Source organism: Delphinus delphis, chromosome 3 (genome assembly GCF_949987515.2).
Source record: "Delphinus delphis chromosome 3, mDelDel1.2, whole genome shotgun sequence".
In the NCBI taxonomy this organism is placed as follows: Eukaryota; Metazoa; Chordata; class Mammalia; order Artiodactyla; family Delphinidae; genus Delphinus; species Delphinus delphis.
In genome coordinates this window covers 34,979,970-35,002,339 of record NC_082685.1, presented here as the reverse complement: position 1 = coordinate 35,002,339, position 22,370 = coordinate 34,979,970, and the positions used below count along the sequence as shown (strand labels likewise).

The 22,370-nt window shown below is 36.7% G+C and overlaps 1 protein-coding gene across 1 annotated transcript in view; it reads left to right on the top strand.

The window, feature by feature from the left end:
* Positions 1 to 22,370, top strand: part of GABRA1 (gamma-aminobutyric acid type A receptor subunit alpha1) — a 60,037-nt gene that overhangs the window by 12,828 nt on the left and 24,839 nt on the right. Inside the window, exons 4-6 of the mRNA XM_060008428.1 lie at positions 5,759 to 5,826; positions 13,120 to 13,340; positions 16,372 to 16,454. Coding sequence (XP_059864411.1) covers positions 5,759 to 5,826; positions 13,120 to 13,340; positions 16,372 to 16,454 — 372 coding nt within the window. The remainder of the gene's footprint in view (positions 1 to 5,758; positions 5,827 to 13,119; positions 13,341 to 16,371; positions 16,455 to 22,370) is intronic.

Sequence of the window (22,370 nt, the reverse complement as noted above, 5' to 3'; positions counted from 1 at the left end):
AATTGTTGTAATAGGGATTCCTAAGGAAACACCACCTACAATTCTTCACTATTGATTCCCTCTTCCATTATTTTTAAAATTACAATCACTCTTAAAATCCACTCTTCACACATCAGCTGTCTTCTTAAACTGCAAGTAACATTCCTTCACTTCAATACCCAAAGACATTGCATTAGAACAAAGGTCAGCTGCTTCTATAAGAAGCTCTTTAGGTGTGGCACTCTTTCCTCTAGAGTGTCATCTTGTACCGTGATCATCAGCTTCACCAAGCTCCAGATGTACTGGACTTTCTGTTTCTTAAGTCAAGCGCATCTATTCTCACCTCAGTTCTTCACCTTATTCTTTCCTCTCCCTGAAATGTCTTTCCCTGTCTCTGTTCATCCTTGAATTTTTCTCACCTTTTAGGTTGCAGTTCAAATATCATCTCTTCAAAGACACTCTTTCAGAACATTTATAATGATGACATTAACTAGTATAATTTGTGCATATGTGTTCATACACAACTACGTATGTACTTCTTCCTATCTATCTACCTACCTATGTTTCTAACCTATTTACCTAAAATATGTTTTACCTAAGATTGTGAGATATGCTACAGAAGAAAAGGAGCAATTGCACTTTTGCTCATCAATGTATCGATATTATTATTACCTAGAACAGTGCCTTCCTGGCACATAGAAAATGCTCAGTAAACATTCGTTGACTAAATTAATGTACCCAGTAAATACATCTCAAAGTGTTTTTGGCATTAAAATCTTACTTGACCCTCACTCTAATGCAATGGAGTTGACTGTGCGGGTATTATTTCTTCATTAAAGAAGTGATAAAACAGTCTCAGGGACATTAAAGGATTGTACCTAAAGTCACACAGCTTGTTCTCTAGGAAAATCAGAGTTAAAATCCAAGTGTTTTGACTCTTAATCCAATGTGCTTATTACTCACTATACTGCACTGCTTTTCTCATTTCTGCCTCAAGCACTAATCATCTTTTTGAATTATCACTTCAAAACATCTGTTACTTCAAAACTTATCAGCAGGATATCAACATTGTAGGAAATCCCCAGTAAAAAACAGATTTACTGCTGTCTAGCTGTTATAGAGGGATATAATATAGTGTGTATATATATGTGTATACATATATGTGTGTGTTTGTGTACATATATGTGTGTGTGCTCATATATGTTTATAAATTATATATATATGTTGTATGTAAAACATATCTTTGAAGAGTGTGCTTGTTTAAAGACTGATTTTAATTAATTTATCATCATAAACTTCATTTACATTGCTGTACTATATTAAGATATTCTTAGGCACTGCAATAACAACCATCATCATCATAATCTCATTTTATATAATTCCATTCTATCTTTATCCTTTGAAAACTTGAACATGTGTATTCAGTTATACTAATTTGAAAGAATCTGTTGATTTTTTTACATTGGACAGAGAAGGATTATTGTGATGAAAATATTTGATTGAAAAAAATTATTTGCTGAATTATCTACTCTCTGAACATTTCTTCCAACTGAGTTATTTTAATTGATTTCCACTTGCATACAATTTCCTCATTACCTAAGAGATTCATTCATGTTTAACTTTGGCTAGGTGTATAATCTTCCTAGCTGAACTTCATCAGAAGTTCCTGACTCATGCTGTATGCTCTTAAATAGAATATATCAAAGCAAAAAAATATGTTGACTTTTCCTCATGTGACCCGTAGAAAGGCCTTGAGTACTTTATACGTATTTCTAATAACACTTTAGAGTCTAACGCTAAGTCAATAAAGTCTAGTATTAGAGCACGTGATTTAAATTCTGTTTCAATGTTCCTTAAATAATAAATTTTATATATATATATATATATATATATATATATATATATATATATATATATCCCTACAACAGGGATTTCATGTTGATGGGGGGATGACAAAGTTTTTCTCGAATTGGGAAAAAATAAGGTTCCTCAGCAGTTGCCCTAGCTCTCAGCCAAAGCACATAGGTATGAGCTCATCTTCCATTTAAGCCTGGTACACCTGAAGAGCACTTGATTACAAACCACCATTTCTTTGTCAAAAAAGCAAGTTAACCATGTCTCTATTTACAGTTTGGCTGAAGTTGATTCACAACAACCCTCTGTCTTGAACCTTTGCACTCCAGATTATAAACTTTCTATCTTAAAGCAGAATGACTTCACATGCCACTCACGGACTCCCTGGTGAGCTGGAGTGAAAGACACATTTTGGTCAAAGGATCCTATTCCTTGTCTCTGAGATGGTACTCAACTGAGTGAGAATGTGGTTTGAGGATAATCATTAAGTGTATATTTGAATAGAAAAAAATATGTAAGGGAATACATCAAGATATTAACAGTGGATTTATGTGGAAGGTGGTATTCCAGGGAATTTAAATTTTTAAAATATTTTTCTGAAGTTTTTAAACTTATACTATGAACTTTAAAAAATTTTTATAAACAACATAATATGTTATGTGGGCCTCATGCTTACCCTAAAGCTTTTGTAATGTTTTAGAGTAGCATTCCCAAGTAAGTTTGGGAAACACAGAGGTAGATGATGTTGACCACGTTTTTATTTAAAACATGGTTTCTTAGAGACATTAGCATGCTAATGTGCAAGACAAATCTTTCGGAGGCATACATAATAAGCAGAGTTTTACAGCAATGGAAACTTCTTGCTCCACTGCATACTTACTAACAGCTGATGACAAATCAAAGAAAACTGTTTGGATGTGTGACAAGGGAAATATATTAGAAGGGAAAATATAGAAAGTGAGTGTTCTCTTCTGATTATCTTACACCCCCCAAGTTGAAGATGGAATCATCTGCTAACAATCTAAAATCAGCAGAGGGAAATAGTCCATATATTTGGCAAGTGGATAGCTCACTTCTTCAGACCATTTTATCATGCTAGATAAAACAGATTTGTGGTGTGTATGTGTCAATCACAATCTCCCAATTTATCCCTCCCCCACCTTACCCCCTGGTAACCATAAGTTTGTTTTCTACATCTGTAACTCTATTTCTGTTTTGTAAATAAGTTTGTTTGAATCCTAATTTTAGATTCCACATATAAGTGATATATGGTATTTGTCTTTTTCTGTCTGACTTACTTCACTCAGTATGACAATCTGTAGGTCCATCCATGTTGCTGCAAATGGCATTATTTCATTCTTTTCATGGCTGAGTAATATTCCATTGTATATATGTACCACATCTTCTTTATCCATTCCTCTACTAATGGACATTTATGTTGCTTCCATGTCCTGGCTATTGTAAATAGTGCTGCTATGAACATTGGGGTGCATGTATATTTTTGAATTATGGATTTCTCTGCTGGATCATATGGTAGCTCTATTTTTAGTTTTTTTAAGGAACCTCCATACTGTTCTCCATAGTGGCTGTACCAATTTACATTCCCACCGACAGTGTAGGAGGGTTCCCTTTTCTTCACACCCTCTCCAGCATTTAAAAAAAAAAAAAGATTGGTTGCCCCTAAAATATCTGGTAAGCCAAGTTGTGTAAAGCTAGCTACCTTGGGCAGTTACCTTAAAGTGTAGAAATTATACCCTCCTCACACCCCCAAAATGGATAATAGTGATAAAGGAGTCCAAGAGAACCATCCCACACCACCAAGCACTTGCAAGTGTGCAAACTGAGATTCGTATATATTTCCCAAATGATTATGCATTTAATGACAGATCTCTGATGTAAAAATAAAAATGAAAGAAAGGACATAATTTTAATTCCATAAGTGTCACTCAAATCTGTAAGATATTCACCATAAATCTTATAGTTTATAATCTGGAGAGAACCAAAACTCAAACTTGGGAACAAAATGAGGTTTTTTGCTTGATCTAGAAGGGGAAATCTTGAAAGAGAAAGATGAAAGTGAGCTCAATTAATAAGATAGATTCTAGCTTTTGTGACTAGATAGCATATATTTTCTTTTCATTATGGTTTTTAACTGAAGGTCATTCCTGACATTCTAATAAAGTATGAGCTCTTGATGGAGTCATAAGAAATAGCAGATATTTAAACTAAGAAAAGAATCAGGGCTTCCCTGGTGGCGCAGTGGTTGAGAGTCCGCCTGCCAATGCAGGGGACACGGGTTCGTGCCCCGGTCCAGGAAGATCCCACATGCCGCGGAGCGGCTAGGCCCGTGAGCCATGGCCGCGGAGCCTGCGCGTCCGGAGCCTGTGCTCCGCAATGGGAGAGGCCGCAACAGTGAGAGGCCTGCGTACCGCAAAAAAACCCAAAAACAACAAAAAAAGAAAAGAATCAGTCTAGTAAAAAAAAAAAAAAATATATATATATATATATATGGAAAGAGAGTGTGCAATAGAGAGACGTATACATTGCAGAAGTGACTGCTGGAAGGGGTGAGAAGGGGGACTGGTATGAGAGGCAAGTGTTTAATACAGCTGAGACTTATTGCTGACAGCTGCTCTTCTTAAGCGACGCAGTTGCGGCAGGATGTCGGATGTTAAAGCTGAGGTTGGAAATGAGTTCTAAAAACACATCTCTATTCTCTTTGTCTCAAACTACCTCCTCTATTTTGAAGCGTTAAACAGTAAACCCCACATAACTGTTATGTCAGGGGGCTCATTTAAGCATTTTGGAGCCAGTCAAATTGTTGGGGGGGAAATGGCCTAAAAATATTAGATTGCTTATTGAGGCGACTCTCTCCACCTCAAAATTATTATATCATTTGTTGAGCCAAATTTATACTGAAAGTATTACCTGTTTACAAGTGAATTGCTAAGGGATAAAATTTTTGATTTTCAAAAGAATTCTTATTACATGTATTGGATCACCTTTTTAATGTCCTACACCAAAGATACAAATGTCCTGATAAATGAAATGAATTGCTTAAAATACTGGACTGTTATTTCTCAGAGCTAAAGTTGAAAATTACAGAGTCATCTTGTTTCATTTTCACCTCTTAACAAACTGTTTCCTTTTATACAGGCAACATTTTTCTCTCTCTTTTTTTTTTTTTTAGTGAGTGACTGTATTTCCTTGAAAATATCTGTGTTGAGTTGTCACCAAACTATAATACATATGTTTTATTGGTTGAAATATATGCCTCAGAGACCAATAACATAAAATCACATTGAGCTTGAAATGGAATCTATTAAATGAACTTTTGCTGTACCGTCATATGTTCTTCTTATCCTCAAAACTGAAGAAACTTATATAGGTTGTCAGATTTTTTTTTTCCCAGGGGGTAATTTGGATAATTAACTTATGATTTAGTGCCAGAAAGCAATCATTTATAAAACATACCCTTGAGTCCTTAGACAGTTAATAAAGCTCACTACAGTACACTATATACTTCCCAAGAGTAGCCTAAGTACCTGGAGCATCTGACGAGCTGTATAAGACTGTTTAAGCTCAAACCATATCCATATGCTAACATATTTTTATTATAACATGAAATGGCTTGGTATCACTCAGGAAAGTGTGTCCATTCTTAAAGAATTCATTAAGCATCATCTGACCTCTCCATAAAATCTATCTCCCAAAGTGGCATATTTAGGCTCCGTTTTTCCACTGAAAGATATTCACTGTGAAATTTCATGTGTAAGCAGTAAATTATCAGGACTACACAGTGGACCAATTTTAGAAATTGCTAATCAAAGCCTATAAATTTCCCATTTGGGTGTGAGTTTGTGGTGGTGAGATCTAATAAGGGCTGTTGATAGACATTCACTGTCCCAATTTCTTGCTTCATCAGAGCGTGTAACTGAAGTGAAGACTGACATCTTCGTCACCAGTTTCGGACCCGTTTCAGACCATGATATGGTAAGTGACTGCATTTTTGGTTTTCCTGGGGTATTTTCTAAATTTAACTTTTGAAAGAAAAAATATAGATTAGGTATTTAGGAAGCAGCTCGCGATGCCTTGGCTATATCTTCGTGTCTCTCTGTATGCATAATATGTAATACATATAATATTTATGTAGTAGAAAATACCCATTTACTTTCCAGACCAGTCCTATTTATGGTTATCAACCACTGCAGTCTTCTTTTGTTCCATCCCTGAAATTATTCCTTTGCCTTGGCTTATGTTCTGCGAGACAAGTACTGTGAATTACCTTATATTTTAGTTAGGAGGACATACTGATTGAAGAATGCTAGGTTTCTGGATAGCCAGTGCTATTATAAAACAGCCATAAACACTGCAATTGCTGAATTATTTTTGGTTAAAAAGGAGAAATGTGTTTAAAAGCTGAGTGAATACTTGACCAGAATTAGACAGAGAATGAAATAACACCTGTGGGAAAGGTTCAGCTTCATTGCAAAAGGCAATCGTTAAATTATTACCAAGAGTGAGAATAAAATGAATACATACCTGTTCTCTCTTTTCCCAACCCAAATGAACTAACATGAGTTTCTCTTCTATCTGATGGGAGCTGGTGAATCCGTAGAGCTCTGCAGATATTGTATAATATTTCTGAACTCATAACAGCCAAGCTTCTGTATAAGCAAAAAATCATAAAGAGGCCATGAAGATTCATCGTTATGGATATTTTGAAGATATATTAATTAAATACTATTTTTGAAATGCCTTTTTGTTGATACCACCTTAACATTAAAGTCTTCTGGTTTCATAGTAACTCAGAAGATTCAGAATAAAAGTTACAGAAAATATCCATTTAGACCAGCATTTCCCAAAGTGTGGAAATTCACAGGGCATCCAGCTTGGCAGGGTTAAAGCTCTGACCAGTCCTGAGGTAAGGTAAACTTTTTAACTGCATTTAATCTAGTGTGTTCCAATCATATTTGTCCAAAACCCTTTTCTTCAAGTGATACTTGTTGACATTCTGTGAGGCATACATTGGGAAATGCTGGCTTAGGATAATTAGATACTTTATGCCTAAGAGAGGTTATGAAATGCACCAACTGTACAAATTAGAGTCAGTGGAGCATATGAGAGACAGCAGAGTGCTAGGTAAGAATACAGATCTCTGAACCAGAATGCCTGGGTCTATAATCCCAGCTCCTCCATTTATAAGAGTGTATCCTTGGGGAAGTTGCTTAATATGTCTCTGCCTCAGTTTCTTCATGTGTAAAATGGGAGTAATAATAATAATACTTCATAGGGTTATCACAAGTATTAAACAAATTAATACATGAAAAGCACTTAAAAATCATTGGCGTATCATGAGCACTCAACAAATGTCAGCCATTATTACTATGTAAGAAATAGAAATATAAAAGTTAGCCATAATTGTGGATTTATTCCTCTGGCAATTCATTTTGTCATTGTGGTCAGTCCGTAGACCACTTTATTGAAATACTGTGTGATACAATTATTTTTGCTAAATTGATTGCGGTCTGAGGACCTATTGTGATTCTCCCATATTGGAACTCAGTCTTCCCACCACCCTATTCTCTCATGCAACTTTTCGAATCAGGAACATTTAATAGATCCTAGTCAAGTGTAAGGTCAAATTTAAACTCCTCTGCCTGTATCCCATACAATCCATACACGATTTACCACTAGACCTCACTTGTTCCCAATATTTACTATTTAGTCATTCACGTTAGTACTACTTTCTGTGAGGCATAACACTGGGGGTTAGCAGGACTGGCTCTAGGATTCAGGCTGGCTGAATTCAAATTCCTCACTAACAGCAGCATGACCTTGGGCAAATCAGTTAAGGCTGTAAGGCTCAAAGTCTCTAAAGTGAGTATATTATTATAATTACCTATCCTTGTAAGACTGTTAGGAATTTTAAATGAGATATGTAAATAATGGTCTATTGATGGTGCTCAATAAATGGTAGCTATTATTATTTTGCCTCTGAACCCTTTATCAAGCCATGCACTCTTTGTGGAAATTTCCTCTACTCTCCACCCATCTAAATTCTGTATTTCCACAAAAGCCCTAATCAGGACCCAAATGCTTGATGAAAACTTCTTTTTTTAATTAATCCAATAACAAGTTAACTTTTCCTTTCTGCATTATAATCACATTTATTGACTGTAAGGTACAATTTAGCTTTTGCACACTGCTTTGTAAAGTTATTTATCTTCCACAAATATCTTATTTTCCTAAAGTGACGCCAAAAAACATAAAGGCACTCTTGTTTTGCATCCCTCACAGTAACAGTGCATTGCTGTTTTACAGTAAGTGTTGAATTTCTACTTATTTGGTGAAAGGCTGAGGAGTCTATATTATCTTTTAAAAATTAAGGTCTTCTGAAACTCAGTAAATAACACTCTCTTTCTTACCTGAATCTTGAGCCTTTTGAGAAATAAGGCTGCAGTGTAAGGGATATGGAAAATGAGAATATCATCTTTATTACTAATAATGATGGTATTGCAAAAGGTGGCTTATATCTGCAGACAAGTGAGTTTCCAGAGAGTAAACACCAGTCAGATTAACCCACCCCATCAGCAGGCAGAGTTGGCTTCCCTCTGCGAGGGTGTAGACTGTCCATGTAAAACTTCTAGCATAGAGGAACACAGCTGCATTTGTGAGTCTAATGGACAGCCAGCATCCAAAATGCAGAAGAGGAAGAGGCTGAGATAGGCAAGACTGATTTCTCCTTCCAAATTCTCCTGTCGAATTAAATTATTCCTCCTCTCTCCCCTCCCCAAATAGAAGAGCGTGAGATAAAGGAGAACTTTCAGAAGTTTTACACTGGTGAAGCTCTCTTCTCATAGATGGAAACACTAAGAGAGGGGATGAAGCATTACAAAGAGCACATACTGATAATGATATTACTCCTAATAATAATAATAAATAACTTTTCTCTCTCTATCTCTGGCACCTAGCATGATGTCTCACAAAGAGTAGATGCTCGATAGAAGTTGTTAGGGACAGTGCCCAAATAAAGCCATATGCAATCAAAAAGTTTTCTCTTAAAAATATTTGGTATACCTTTGAGTTATTGGTTCAGATTAAGTTTGATCTTAGGAACCAATGATGTCTTTTGTCTTAGACAAAAGATGCACTCTAGGATTTTGGATACACCATTAACCCTAAGATTATCATGAATCACTTTTTATTTATGGCCTTTGATCAAATATCAGGTAGGAAGAAGGGAACGGAGTCTAAACCAGTGATACCGTTTTGCCTAAAACTCTTGAACAAGACAATATCTGAATTGTTCTATCAAGGGATCAAATTAGCCATAGGCCTGCAACCTGTTTCCTAAGTGACAAGCAGAAACTGTACCTTACCACTTTGAGATTAATCATTTAAACTACATTACTGGGGAATTATCCGTAAGAAAGAGCAGTATGATTTAGAGGCTATCAAAATTAAAAGGCAGAATGACAAAGCTATTTTTCAAGACATGAAATGTAGTTTTTAAACTGAGCGCTGATAAAATATCTAATTAATAATAATAACCATAACAACATTCAACACGATTGAATGCTACAATATGTTAGGCACTGTGCTAAGGGTTTTATAGATCATATTTCTTCTAATCCTCCTGCCCACATTTTAGCTAAGTGTTATTATTACCCACATTTTCCAGAGGAGAAAAGTGACCCAGCTAGGTAGCAGCTTGAACTCAGCCTGTCCGTCCTTAGAGACTCCATAGCTCCCAAGGCATTTGACTTCATCTGGAATAGAAAACAAAATTAGGACAACTCCTTAACTTTATTTTAAAAACCATTAATTGGCAATCAAACCTCACATTCCCAGGGCACTAGGTTCTGACAGAAATATCCAGGCAGCACAATCATACAGCCCTGTTTTCCATAGCGCTTAAAATGTATTAAATCAAAGCACACGCAGACAGTAATAAACGGTGCAAGCGGGAACGCTACAGTACAATATTTATTTAGGAATATAATGGATGTTCTGTCCCAGTCTTCAGAAAAAGGCTCATATTCTCTAGGGTCCTACTCTATTCAACAGGGTAACTTGGAGAGAATTTTCACTCAAGTGGTGTGGGCTAGGACACTGAACCCTGAACAAAGTGTTCACCAGAGCTTCTTATTTGTTCAGGCACTTTTCTGTGGAGTCTTCTGTTTTGCCTCCTTTTTTTGTTTTGCTTAGTTATGACCACTTTCTCACTTTCTTCAGGTTTTCTGTCCTACCACCCTTCCAAAGAAATTGCACTTTTTCCATTCCCAGCTACCTAGAAATCTAATATAAATTTGTGTTGATTAAAAAAAAAGAGAGAGAGAGACAATAACTTTTAATGTTTACTGAGAACTTCTGTGTTCTAGACTAGGGGTCCCCAACCCCCGGGCCATGGACCACTACCAGTCCGTGGCCTGTTAGAAACCAAGCGGCATAGGTGAGCAGCGGGCAAGCGAGCGGAGCTTCATCTGCCGCTCCTCATCGCTCCCATTCTCGCCTGAACCATCACTCGCATTACCTCCTGAACCAACCCCTCTGCCCACCGCCCCGGTCCATGGAAACATCGTCTTCCACGAAACCGGCCCCTGGGTGCCAAAAAGGTTGGAGACCGCTGCTCTAGACATTCTTGTAAGCTGTTCACTTGTGTTGACACTTCTCACAACAGCAAAGTGAAATAAGTGTTTCCATGATCCCCACTTTATAAATTGGCAACTAGGGCATTAGAGAAAATAAGAAAATGACCTAAGGCCGTTCATCTGGCAGAGGGACGATTCAGTTCTAGTTAGCAGACTTAGAATTTACATGTGTAACCATTATGCTCTGGCTCTACCCTCTCCTTCTTGTTCCAACTTCCTAAAGAAGGGGCTCTGGCCCAGCTTGGTCTAATGAATTTCAACCATGGGGAGAGGTCACACTATACAAGTAGCTGCTGGGAGCTGCATGCTGCTACCATGGCAATATTGCAGGGGCCATTCTCAGGATATGGGAGACCAAATACACTCTTTTTTAGGCAAGAGGTGATCATGATCAACTGCTTTATATCAGTTTTCATTTCCACTTCTAACAGAGGAAATCATGGAAATGAAAGCTAATCCAGTTAATTTTGCCCCTTGTACTTGCGTGTGTGTGTGTGTGTGTGTGTGTCTGTGTGTGTGTGTGTGCACACGCATGCTTGTGTAACTAGGTATTCGAAAAGAGAGTATCTTAAATGAATTTGGGGATTTCATTGTCCACCATTATCACAGGTAAATAAAGCTAGCTGTAAATATGATAAACTTGTAAACCTTAGGACCTTGGCAAGTTTTGACATAATTTTTTGGAATCTTTGCCTTTGGGATATATCTTGTCAAATGCTTGATGATAAATATAGTTTAAGTTTATTTTATATGTAACATTTATTTTAGATTCAAAAATCTCCTTGGAGCAAGCAACAAGTGAACAAATGTTTCAGATTCATGGGGGTATGGTCAGTTTAGACATCCTTGGAACCTTGGTTTACGAGAGACTGTTGCCTCCACTGCTGACCAGGTTAAAGTTGTTCAGTTGCATAAACTATAGAGCGCTGATTCCTGAGTAATAGAAATAGCATCATCATCATAGCCCTATCTCAGAAGCTTGTCTATTGTCCAGAGAAGAGAACATGCACAGCCCAGAGTAAACCCATACGCTCTGCTTCCCTAGCAAGCACTGCTACTCTGGATCTTTTCCTGATATAATCCACAGGCACCCCCCTCATTTCTCTCCTCAAGAAAAATACTATTCTAAACCAGTTTACTCCTCCACAAGTTTTTCCTATAGCTTCCAAGTCCAAACAGTTTCTCCCTCTGTCGAATTTAACAGATGCTTAATAAATGTGTCTAAGTAAATTCCTATGCCAGGTATCCCAGTGCCTCTCATCTGACACTTCCAGACAGAGAAAACAAACAAAGTAACTTCTCCTGCCTGCAAAGATAGACTGGTGTCCTGTTACACATTTTTTTTTTTTCCTATCTCAATCGCACTTACCACTATGCCTCGTACATTATAGACTAACCAATAATAATTCTTAGTTACCTGATCAGTAAGGGCTCAGCAATGTCAAATGTGTGCTTTGAAAATCTTCATTCAGTCTTTACCCAAACTTGCATTAACCCCGGGAAAGAGACAGGTCGTAAAATTCATGCACAAAAAGCCTGAACACAGACACTATTGTGCATGTGCTAAAGACGATACGTATAAAAGATTTTAAAAAACAGCTTTCTGATGCATCAGGGTTTAGGGGATTAAGAAAACAGAGCATGATGTTTTCAAGTTAGTCTTCCTTCCAGTTTGGAGCATTCTAAGATTAATGGAGAATGTGGTAATCTTTATTTCAAACCATTGACTTCCAATTTTAGTGTCAGTGTAGCAAGTCCTGCAAAGAAGATGGATATTATTACCCCTTTCAGTTTTAGGAGCTGGTAAATCACACTGCTTGTTTTCAGATTAGCAGATGTTTGTCTCTGGGTATTGCCATGAGGAATGCTGTGCTTATTCAAATAAATAGATTCCCTGGCTGTGAATGATGATGAGCTTCACACATTTCTCCTGTGTCTCATACACACACATATATATATTCACAAGCACACACTCACACACACCCGCATATTCTGCATTCTTTTCTTTTTTTCTTGGAAAGTATGCAAATTACCTGAAACAATTTCTTATTTTCATAATCTTCTTCACTGTGTAGAACTGAAAAGCTATATACATTATTTGTGGAAAAAAAATGTTCACTTAGCCAAAAAGAAGATGGGATTATCACATTCACATTAGCACCAAGGATGTCTTGGGACTGGGTGTGGGGTTTTCAGAAACCATAAGAGGGCCCCCCAAATGCTTTATTTTTATAACTAGGATTGCCTAACTTAAACATTTTCCTGTATATAATAATCTGTAACATGAGTTTTGTTTTCACTTGCAATATATTCTATCTCTTCGAGTACTGCTGTGGTGCAGGTGGTGGTGGGAATAGGGTGCTAGTTTCCTTTCACATGTCTGAGGAGATACTCAGCAGAAGTTTTCTCACCAAAAAGTAATTCAGGCATTTAGATATTTTTCAAGTGATTATGTCAACCAACGATTCACCTGATACCAATATGTACAGGCCACCACAAGTTTACTTCTAGGAATATCATCTAGGTCATATTTTGCTTCTAAAGTTGCAAAAATTATGCATCGTCTGTGTAAGCCATTTGCATTGCAAAATACAGCACAGTGAACTCTTTGCCATTTTCCAAAATTACCTAGGAATATACAATAGATGTATTCTTCCGTCAAAGCTGGAAGGATGAAAGGTTAAAATTTAAAGGACCCATGACGGTACTCCGGTTAAATAACCTAATGGCAAGTAAAATCTGGACTCCGGATACCTTTTTCCACAATGGAAAGAAATCAGTGGCGCACAACATGACCATGCCCAACAAGCTCCTACGGATCACAGAGGATGGGACCTTGTTGTACACCATGAGGTAAGGATGACTGTGTTTCCGTTCGTGAGTTTTTCTAGACCTTCTCTTTCATGTGTAGGCAGTCAACACGCTGATGGGCCATTGTAGAGCATCTGGTTTCCTGTTTTCCCTGTTTTTCAACTTTAATAATTATTCTACTATGAAAACTAAATTGGCTGAAATATTATGCAAGTATTAAAGCGTTAAGTAAAATGATTAGACAAAATGAAAAAAAAATTTACAATGTATAAGTAATGCAATATATATATATATATATATATATATCCCCAATATGTTCTAATTCAATAGAGGACTTCTCCCTACTATTAACCTCGTGGATTCCTGCATTCCAGTAAGGTCTAGATTAAATTTCTAGAAGTTATCTCATGGTATATATCTGAAAATGTTTCTATTTAAAAAGGAGAAAAAAAACAGAAAATAGAAGAAGTTCAAAATTTTTATATATCAATTCATGTGGAAGTATACATTTTGAAGAAGTATATTAATTCACAATGATGTTAATTAGACTGAGAATATAAATATTCTTAATTTTGCTTAAACTGAAGACTACATATATATTTTTGCTCCATAAACATTTTCCCCATTTTGAGATTACTGTAAGCCCAGAATCTGGATACCAATCATTCATTTATGGATGAATGAAAGAAACATGAATTGAATAAAGGTTTGAATATTTTTAGAAAAAAAGTTGTTTAAAAACATTCCTATTTTATGAGAAATTAAGAATTATCCAGGACTTGCGACTTCCCTGGTGGTCCAGTGGTAGAGAATCCACCTTCCAATGCAGGGGACATGGGTTCAATCCCTGGTCGGAGAAGTAACATCGCACATGCTGCGGGACCACTAAACCAGTGCGCCACAACTACTGAGCTCGCACACCTCAGCTAGAGAGCCTGTGTGTCGCAAACTACAAAGCCCGCACGCCACAACTAGAGAGAAGCCCACGAACTGCAGCGAAAGATCCCACATGCCGCAATGAAGATGCTGTGTACCACAACTAAGACCTGACACAGCCAAAATATAAAATAAATACATAAATAAATAAAATATTAAAAAAATTATCTAGGACTCATTCTGAAGAGATGCAGTTTTTTCATATCCAGATGACTTGTTGGAATGTTGTTTTTATAGATCTGGCCAGCACTTGGTAATTTAGACCATCCAATTATTCCTTTGGTATGAAAAGGTAATAAAGGCAACCCCTAGACTTGGCGGATTGTGTTTCGAGTGGGAGTAGAGTGATATTTTGACTTTGGAGAAAGCTGCCAGAATTCCTAGCTTTTTATACCCAAATGAAAGAAAAACTGCTTTAAGAGCCACTTTAGATAGATGTTGGACTCAACTAGTAAAAGTGTAATAGGACTGAAAGAATGAAAATTCCAGAAAAGAGAGAAAGTAGAGGATCAGTGGACAGATGTGTTGAGAACTTTCCAGATCATCTAAGCAGGATCTATTTATATTTGAAATTTGAAATATTCTCCCCTTGTAAAATACCCTACACTTGTTTTTGAGCCTAAATCTAGTATCCTTTCCTGCCAGCTGCTAATTATCTAAGGAGGGATTTGTGTATACTGAACAGTTTATCAGTTAATAGTTCCTGATATGTGTAATATTCTTTCTCAGTAACTAACCTATATCCCCCTTCTCCTAAATTTCTCATCACCTTTGCTAATGTGTTACCACTTCCCTGAATAGTTTGACTTAAGTATAAGAGTGTAATCATTAATTTACACATTTCATATTTACTTTAATTAATATTGTAATCACTTCATGATTTTACTTGTTATAAAGCCATCTTGCCACATTAGAGTTACTTAATAATATGGGTAAATATATCTCCTGAAAATTATGTGAGGAATTTGGGTGTAAATTTTCCATAGTTCCACCAAATGACATCAAATATATTTCAGTGAATTCCTTTCTTGACTACCCTTTTTAAAACATAAATAGAATTCACATTCACATTCCCATAACATAGGGACTAAAAAGAAGCTCAGCAGAGTACTGGCTTCAGTTAGGCAGTAGATTTGTAGGTAAAACTAAATGGTTGGAATATAGTGAAATCACTTATAAAGAAGACTTTAAGTGAATGTCAGCTTCACAGAACCTGAGGACAGTTCCTCCCTCACCTATTCCTTTGTTGTCTTATGCATTTGGTGCTGTATTAGGGAAGGGGGTGGGGAGAGATGCACTTAGGAATGGAGAAATTTGCCTCTCTTCCTTGTTATCCATGTCTTCTCAACCAAGGATGAATTAGTATTATTGCAAGTATTTATTTGCTTACATCCCATTTTATTCTCAAAGGATTTGCTCTGGTAGGTGGATTAGTTGATGATGCCTATTTTGGAAAACTTTGGTAATCTTTGGTAATTATCTTTTGGTAATCTTTGGTAATCTTTGGCCCATGATACAAAATCAGGTGTCACCTATTTTCTCAAAACAGACAAAAAAATGGATAGAATCCAGTCATTGTTGTAAATAATTCTTTATATTTTTTATTTTATTTTTTAAATTTTATTTATTTATTTTTGGCTGCATTGGGTCTTCGTTGCTGCGCACAGCCTTTCTCTAGTCGCGGTGAGCAGGGGCTACTCTTCGTTGTGGTGCTCAGGCTTCTCATTGTGGTGGCTTGTCTTTGTTGTGGAGCATGGGCTCTAGGCGCGTGGGCTTCAGTAGTTGTGGCTCATGGGCTCCATAGTTGTGGCTCGTGGGCTCTAGAGCGCAGGCTCAGTAGTTGTGGTGCACAGGCTTAGTTGCTCCGCGGCATGTGGGATCTTCCCAGACCAGGGCTCGAACCTATGTCCCCTGCACTGGCAGGTGGATTCTTAACCACTGAGCCACCAGGGAAGTCCAATAATTCTTTTTAGATCGTTTGATTATTAACAGTTCGGTATAGCATTGCCATTTGTGTTTGTCTCTCCTGCTTTCTTAATATATTTGCTATAGTTAATAACATCCCACTTGTATTTATCAGAAAGTATCTAATCTATAGGACTTTTGTTTGTATCCCATATTTCCCTTAATCGATAAGGCTGACGGTGAGAGCTGAATGTCCAATGCATTTGGAGGATTTCCCTATGGATGCCCATGCCTGCCCACTAAAATTTGGGAGCTGTGAGTAAATTTATTTTATTTTTATTTTTATGAGAGGCATGTCTTTAAGCAAGAAACCTCCAGTTAGTTATGAATGTTCAAGAGACAGATAAAGAACATCAAGAATATTTAAACAGTGATTTACTGCAAGTGCTTTCTATAAGTAATAATCTTTGACTTCACTTTTTAATATTTTTTCAGGAAGGGGTTATTCCCTATCTGTTGAACTAGAAGGAAGGGATTTAACTATTTAGTGGAAAAATTCTATTTTTGTTCAAGTAGTATTCATAAAAAACCAAATGGAGTTTGGATGCTTATACCTCATAGATAATATCTTCTTTCCAATAAATGGAGGTCACTGTTTTTATTTTATATCATTACTGACATTGGTTTGTTCTTAAGAATAATTTGACTTGTTTATCAAATGGAAATATTGGTAGGTGGCAAAGGACAATAATTAGGTCCTCTTAATAATGAAGCCTACACCCAAAGATGATGCTAGAAAAGAATTTACTCTAATTATAGTCTTAAAACAGTTCTAGATATGTTTGGATATCTCATGAAGTTCATGTATATATGAATGCTTTTGAAGCTATCTTAGATAAATCACCTTTATGATAACTTTCAGGGTTTCTGCTACTTGAAAATATGCAGGCGCACACGTTAGAGGAGCCCAGAGAACGGTGGTCAGCAGAGTTAGGTTCTCTTATCTTCCTCTGCTTTTCTGCTTTTGATTATAGTGTGCATGCATAAAGTGAGGAGGAATAATGTATTCCTGGTTTCCTGCAGGGGAGTTACGTATAAGGACTGAGTCAACCTCTTGACTAACCTAACCAGCTTTCTGTTCTCACTAGACAGGCAATCTGAGCAACTATTTTGGTGAAGGTATGATTCACAGAAGAAAAATAGTGGTAGTGTAGGAAGACAGCAAGCAAAGAAAATAGCAAAGGGCCTTCGGGTTCCTAGCAGCGCTAGTCATGGAAAGACAACTTTCTCTATTTATAAATCTCATTCTATACTGAAACCCAAGGGTAGACTACTTCAAAAACTGTCAGCTAAACAGGCCTTTGATGATAACTCCCTCCTATCCATTTTCTTCCCCAATTTAATGTATGTTCTATACCATGAACTATTATTTTTTTCTGATTACCGGTTCCATTTTTAACGATAATATTATGTATTATGTGTTACTTGTATGCCAGGCAGTGTACTAAATATTTGTATATGCATCAGCTCATCTAATCCACAAAATAATCTTATAGTTAGGGATATCATACATCATAGTTTGCCTGAAACAGTACTGATTCATGACTAAATCCTGGTATAACTAATAGTACCTCCTTTTGGCTTCAAAAATATATTGTTTTAGACAATTAATTTTATGTTTAGTATATTAGTTAGCTCACTCACTTTTAAGCAGTGAGTATAGCTTAAAAAAGAGGAGTTTATATTTTTATACAAGATATATGAAGGTAAGTGACTGTTGGTTAATTGCTGGTTAGTTCAGCATCTTAACAAGGATGCTGTCTTAAGACGTCCTTAGAAATTCTTCCTGATGACAGAATGGTTGTTGCAACTCCAGCCATTGCCTCTGCTTTCAAGATGAAGAGGAATAGTGGGAAAAGAAGAAAAGAGTAGTGCCTGTGTCAAAAAAGTAAAATCTTTCCCTAAAGACCTAACAGGTATCTTCTCACATCTTATTAATTAAAGCTGTGTCACATGACCAATGCTAACTGCAAAGGAGGCTGGGGAAAAATATTTTTAACTAGGCACATTGTCATCCTGAAGAAAATCAACAGTGAGGAGAAAACAAATAATGTCTCATATAAGAAAACTGAAATTTAAAGAAAAACAAGTAAGCTGTTTTCCACCTCAGAGCCTTTGCACATGCTCTTTTTTCTGCCTGGGTTACTCTCCCCTTGGTTTTTAGCATAGCTGGTTTTATTTTTTAAATATTTATTTTATATATATATATATATATTTTAAATATTTATTTATTTTTTTGGCCATGCCTCACAGCTTGTGGGATCTTAGTTCCCCAACCAGGGATCGAACCCTGGCCCTCGGCACTGAAAGTGCCGAGTCCTAACCACTGGACCGCCAGGGAATTCCCCGTGGCTGGTTTTATTTATCCCCTACATCTCAGCATAAATATCGGTTCCTAGGGCCTTTCTTGAAGCCCTTATCAAAACTTGTAGGTGCTCCCATCAGTCTTCTTGATCACAATACACATTTATTTTATACTATTTATCACAGAAATAATTATTAGTTCTGTTAACATTGTTATTGTCTGGAGACTGCAAACACCATGACAGCAGAATCTATTCTGTTTTACATTTCCTAGCACAGAGCCTAATACAATGTAGGCACTCAATAAATATTTATTGAATGGATAAAGATGATAATAATCAGGTTTTAAACGCCCCTTCAGTGTTTAAGCCTCAGAAATGATGGCCTCAGAAAAGAGGGTTTAAGGACTGTGGGGAATGAAACCTCAACATCAAAGACTTAATATTGAAGAATAGGCTCAGAAGGCACATGCTCAGTGGAAGGGAACACCATGGAGAATTACTGTTGCCTGCCAGTAGCATGGGAAGATGCAGCAGTGGTCCATTTATTGTATAGTCATTTCTCCAACGTGGCCTAACTAGTGTATTTCAGAGATAAAGAAACTGGGGCAAAAGTGAGATAAAAATGCTTTGACCCAACTTTTAAAGCAAACACCTTGCCAAAGTATCAGAGAAAATAAGGAAAACATAAGCAAGATGATTTCACAATAATTTAGTAAAGCACTATGTAATAAGTGTTCATGAGGTGCAGAAGCAACTTCATCCATATGTTGATAAGAACCAAACCTGGAAAAGCAGATGTTTTCCTTACCACTCGCCATTAGATTCTGATTGTCAGTGCTACATTATACTTTCTGCTTGTTAGGGATAACACCCTCTGTATAAGGCCAGATAACTCAAACACAGTATATATACATAAGGCAGCTGACATCTTTTAACTGCTTTCTGAGGAATTTACAAAATAAGGCTTTGATTCTAGAAGAAGAGATTCAGATTATATTCTGACAATAAGGTCTAGGCAAGTGCTAGACGTAGTCAGGACATAATAAATGATCATTTCCTGACTGATTATCAAGCAGTGTCTTATAAACAAGGAGAAAGGGATAAATAGAAATTCAAAAGAATTCTGAACAATAAATAATTCTAGAAATTATTTGGTGTACCTGCCTCATACAAATGGAAAAACAAAGGCCCATAAAACCGAAGTGACAGATGCTCTCCTGATACTGTCTATGCCGTCGTTTAAAAAATTTTTTTCTTAAGTAATCTACTGATTTATTTGAAATCTGAGCTTAACGTTTTTGACTACATAGCTGAAGACTCTTTCTAACCTTCTTTTCTTTATGCTAAATACTGTCAAATCAAAAAAGTTTTCATAGGACCTACTTTCCAGATATGGAAACAAAGAAATAATAAGATATATCGCCTATTGTGGAACTTTAGGTTGAGCTTTTAGGTGTATCTGTCTTCTATATTTAAAACAGCAAATTTCATCATGTGAATTTACTCTTCATTTTGGAAGATTTCTATTGAGAGATGTAAACAATGAGTAATCTCTACCTTCACAACAACAGCATATTTATAGTAGATTTCATACACAATGGAGTTTCTAAAAATTGCAAGAAATGAGACCCTGAATTATATGAAATGAGAAGTCGATGGTAACACATTTTTCTTTTCCCTCTACAAGTAAATTAGCAGCCCATTGGCAACACATAACAAGGTATAAAAAGATAGGGTCCAGGGCTTCCCCGGTGGCGCAGTGGTTGAGAGTCCGCCTGCCGATGCAGGGGACACGGGTTCGTGCCCCGGTCTGGGAAGATCCCACATGCCGCAGAGCGGCTAGGCCCGTGAGCCATGGCTGCTGAGCCTGCGCGTCCGGAGCCTGTGCTCCGCAACGGGAGAGGCCACAATAGTTAGAGGAAAAAAGATAGGGTCCAGCCACTGTTGCTAATGACAGTGTGATAAAGTAGCAAGAACTCTAATTTTTACGAAATGACACAAGGTTTAGAATTGGTTTCATCAATAGTTACATGACCACCAGTTACCTTTGCTTGGCTTTTGAGCATATATTAGAGAGTCTTTGCCTAGAAAATTCTTACTAACAGCAGTGGAGTAGAATGAATGCTATTCTATGTTCTTATCTTGGTTTTCCCAGTAAGTAACTATGCACCCTTAAACAAGTCATTTAATGTACCTGTGCCCCAGCTTGCCATTTGTAAAATGAAATAAACTATGTGACTCTAAAAGTTCTTCCCCATTAACATTCAGTGATTCCAGGTCACCATAAACCCAGTATGTCCTCTTTGGTAAGACCCTTCCACTTGACAAACAAGAGTTTATCATGACCAGAAAAACATTTTACTGAATATAGGTACCTACAAATTTTAAGTGATATGGTTCCTTTCAAATGTGTGCTCTGGCCTCTCCAAAGGGATTTTTTTTTTCAATAAATAAAGTTTTAGACCCTCCTATCAAATGCAATCATGCCACTATATACAATTCTGAAATGCTTAATTTTTTTTTTGTTTTTTTTAAGTCAACGAGATGTGTTAAGTCAATGGGAGAAATCCTTTCACAATGTATAATAAATCCTCACGTTGTACACTTCAAATATCTTACAGTTTTATTTGTTAATTATACCTCAATAAAGCTAAAAATAAATTAATAAATAAAAGACTACTGCAGTTAAAAAAATTTCAGTGAGGACCACCACAATTAATAAAATAAAAAAGGCAATGACGATAAACTCCAAAATTATCTACTGTCACTCTTACATGTTTCTGAAAGAAGCCATAACCACTAAATTAATTCCTGTATATTCTCTCAAACTTCTGAAAAAATTTGTTTAAAAAGCTATCTGATAGCAAGTTGGTTCAGGAATGATGCTGGAGCAGATAGGATACCCACATAAAATCTGGGGAACACTAGCTACATTTTTCTGCATCAATCACCCAGAAACAAGTGGTCACTCTAAAGAGAATGTGGTTCAGAGAATGAGGGGCACGGGCTCACATCTGGTTTTAGGCAGCCTCATGTTTGTGTGAAAAGGCCACCATTATTTTACATCTCATAGTATTGTAGTTTGGACAAATACAAATTTGGACAAAGTATCCAAGCCAGGTTACCATGGGGTGAGGGTTGTGTCGAGCAGGGACTCATTAAGACTTCTGAGCCAAAGGCATGTTTGCCTTTGAGGGCCATTCCTCCAAACATATATATTAAAAATGTATTTTCATTTTTATTTTCTCTTTTAAATTTTTATATTTTATACGATGTTAATAAAAAGTTTGATTATATTCATTTTTTTCTTCTGATTTTAAAAGAAAGTGAAACATGTCTGTGCCTCCTAGGTATGGAGCCTACTGTCCCTAATGGAGAAGTTGGCCAAGGGGTAAAGCTTTCACCATAAGGCTAACTTTTGCTATCATATCTCACACTCAGAAGCCCTGGAAACTGTTTTTGCTACTGCGATATCCCTTCGATGTTTATCTCTCTACATCTAAACAGAGGAGAATAGGTACCACCATTACAACCTAAATGACGTGGGTGTTCTGTGACTAGAAATCAGAAAAGCTATGGAATTCCTTCTCTTTCTCCTTCTCTGTCTCTCTCACTCTGTACATCTCCCATCTAACCTTCCTGAATTAAAGATAAGGATTATGACCTAACTTCTCCTATAGGAGGATGACTAGGTTAAAGTGTTACATGACAAATAAGAATGACTGAGAAGTAGAAAGAGCTGTACGGTCCTCCTCCTCCTCTTCCTCAGCATCATGAGAGTAAATATCTATGAGAAGGATAATTAATTAAAAAGAAAGTAAAATCACACACTTTAAAAATGGAGATATCACCTCACACCAGTCAG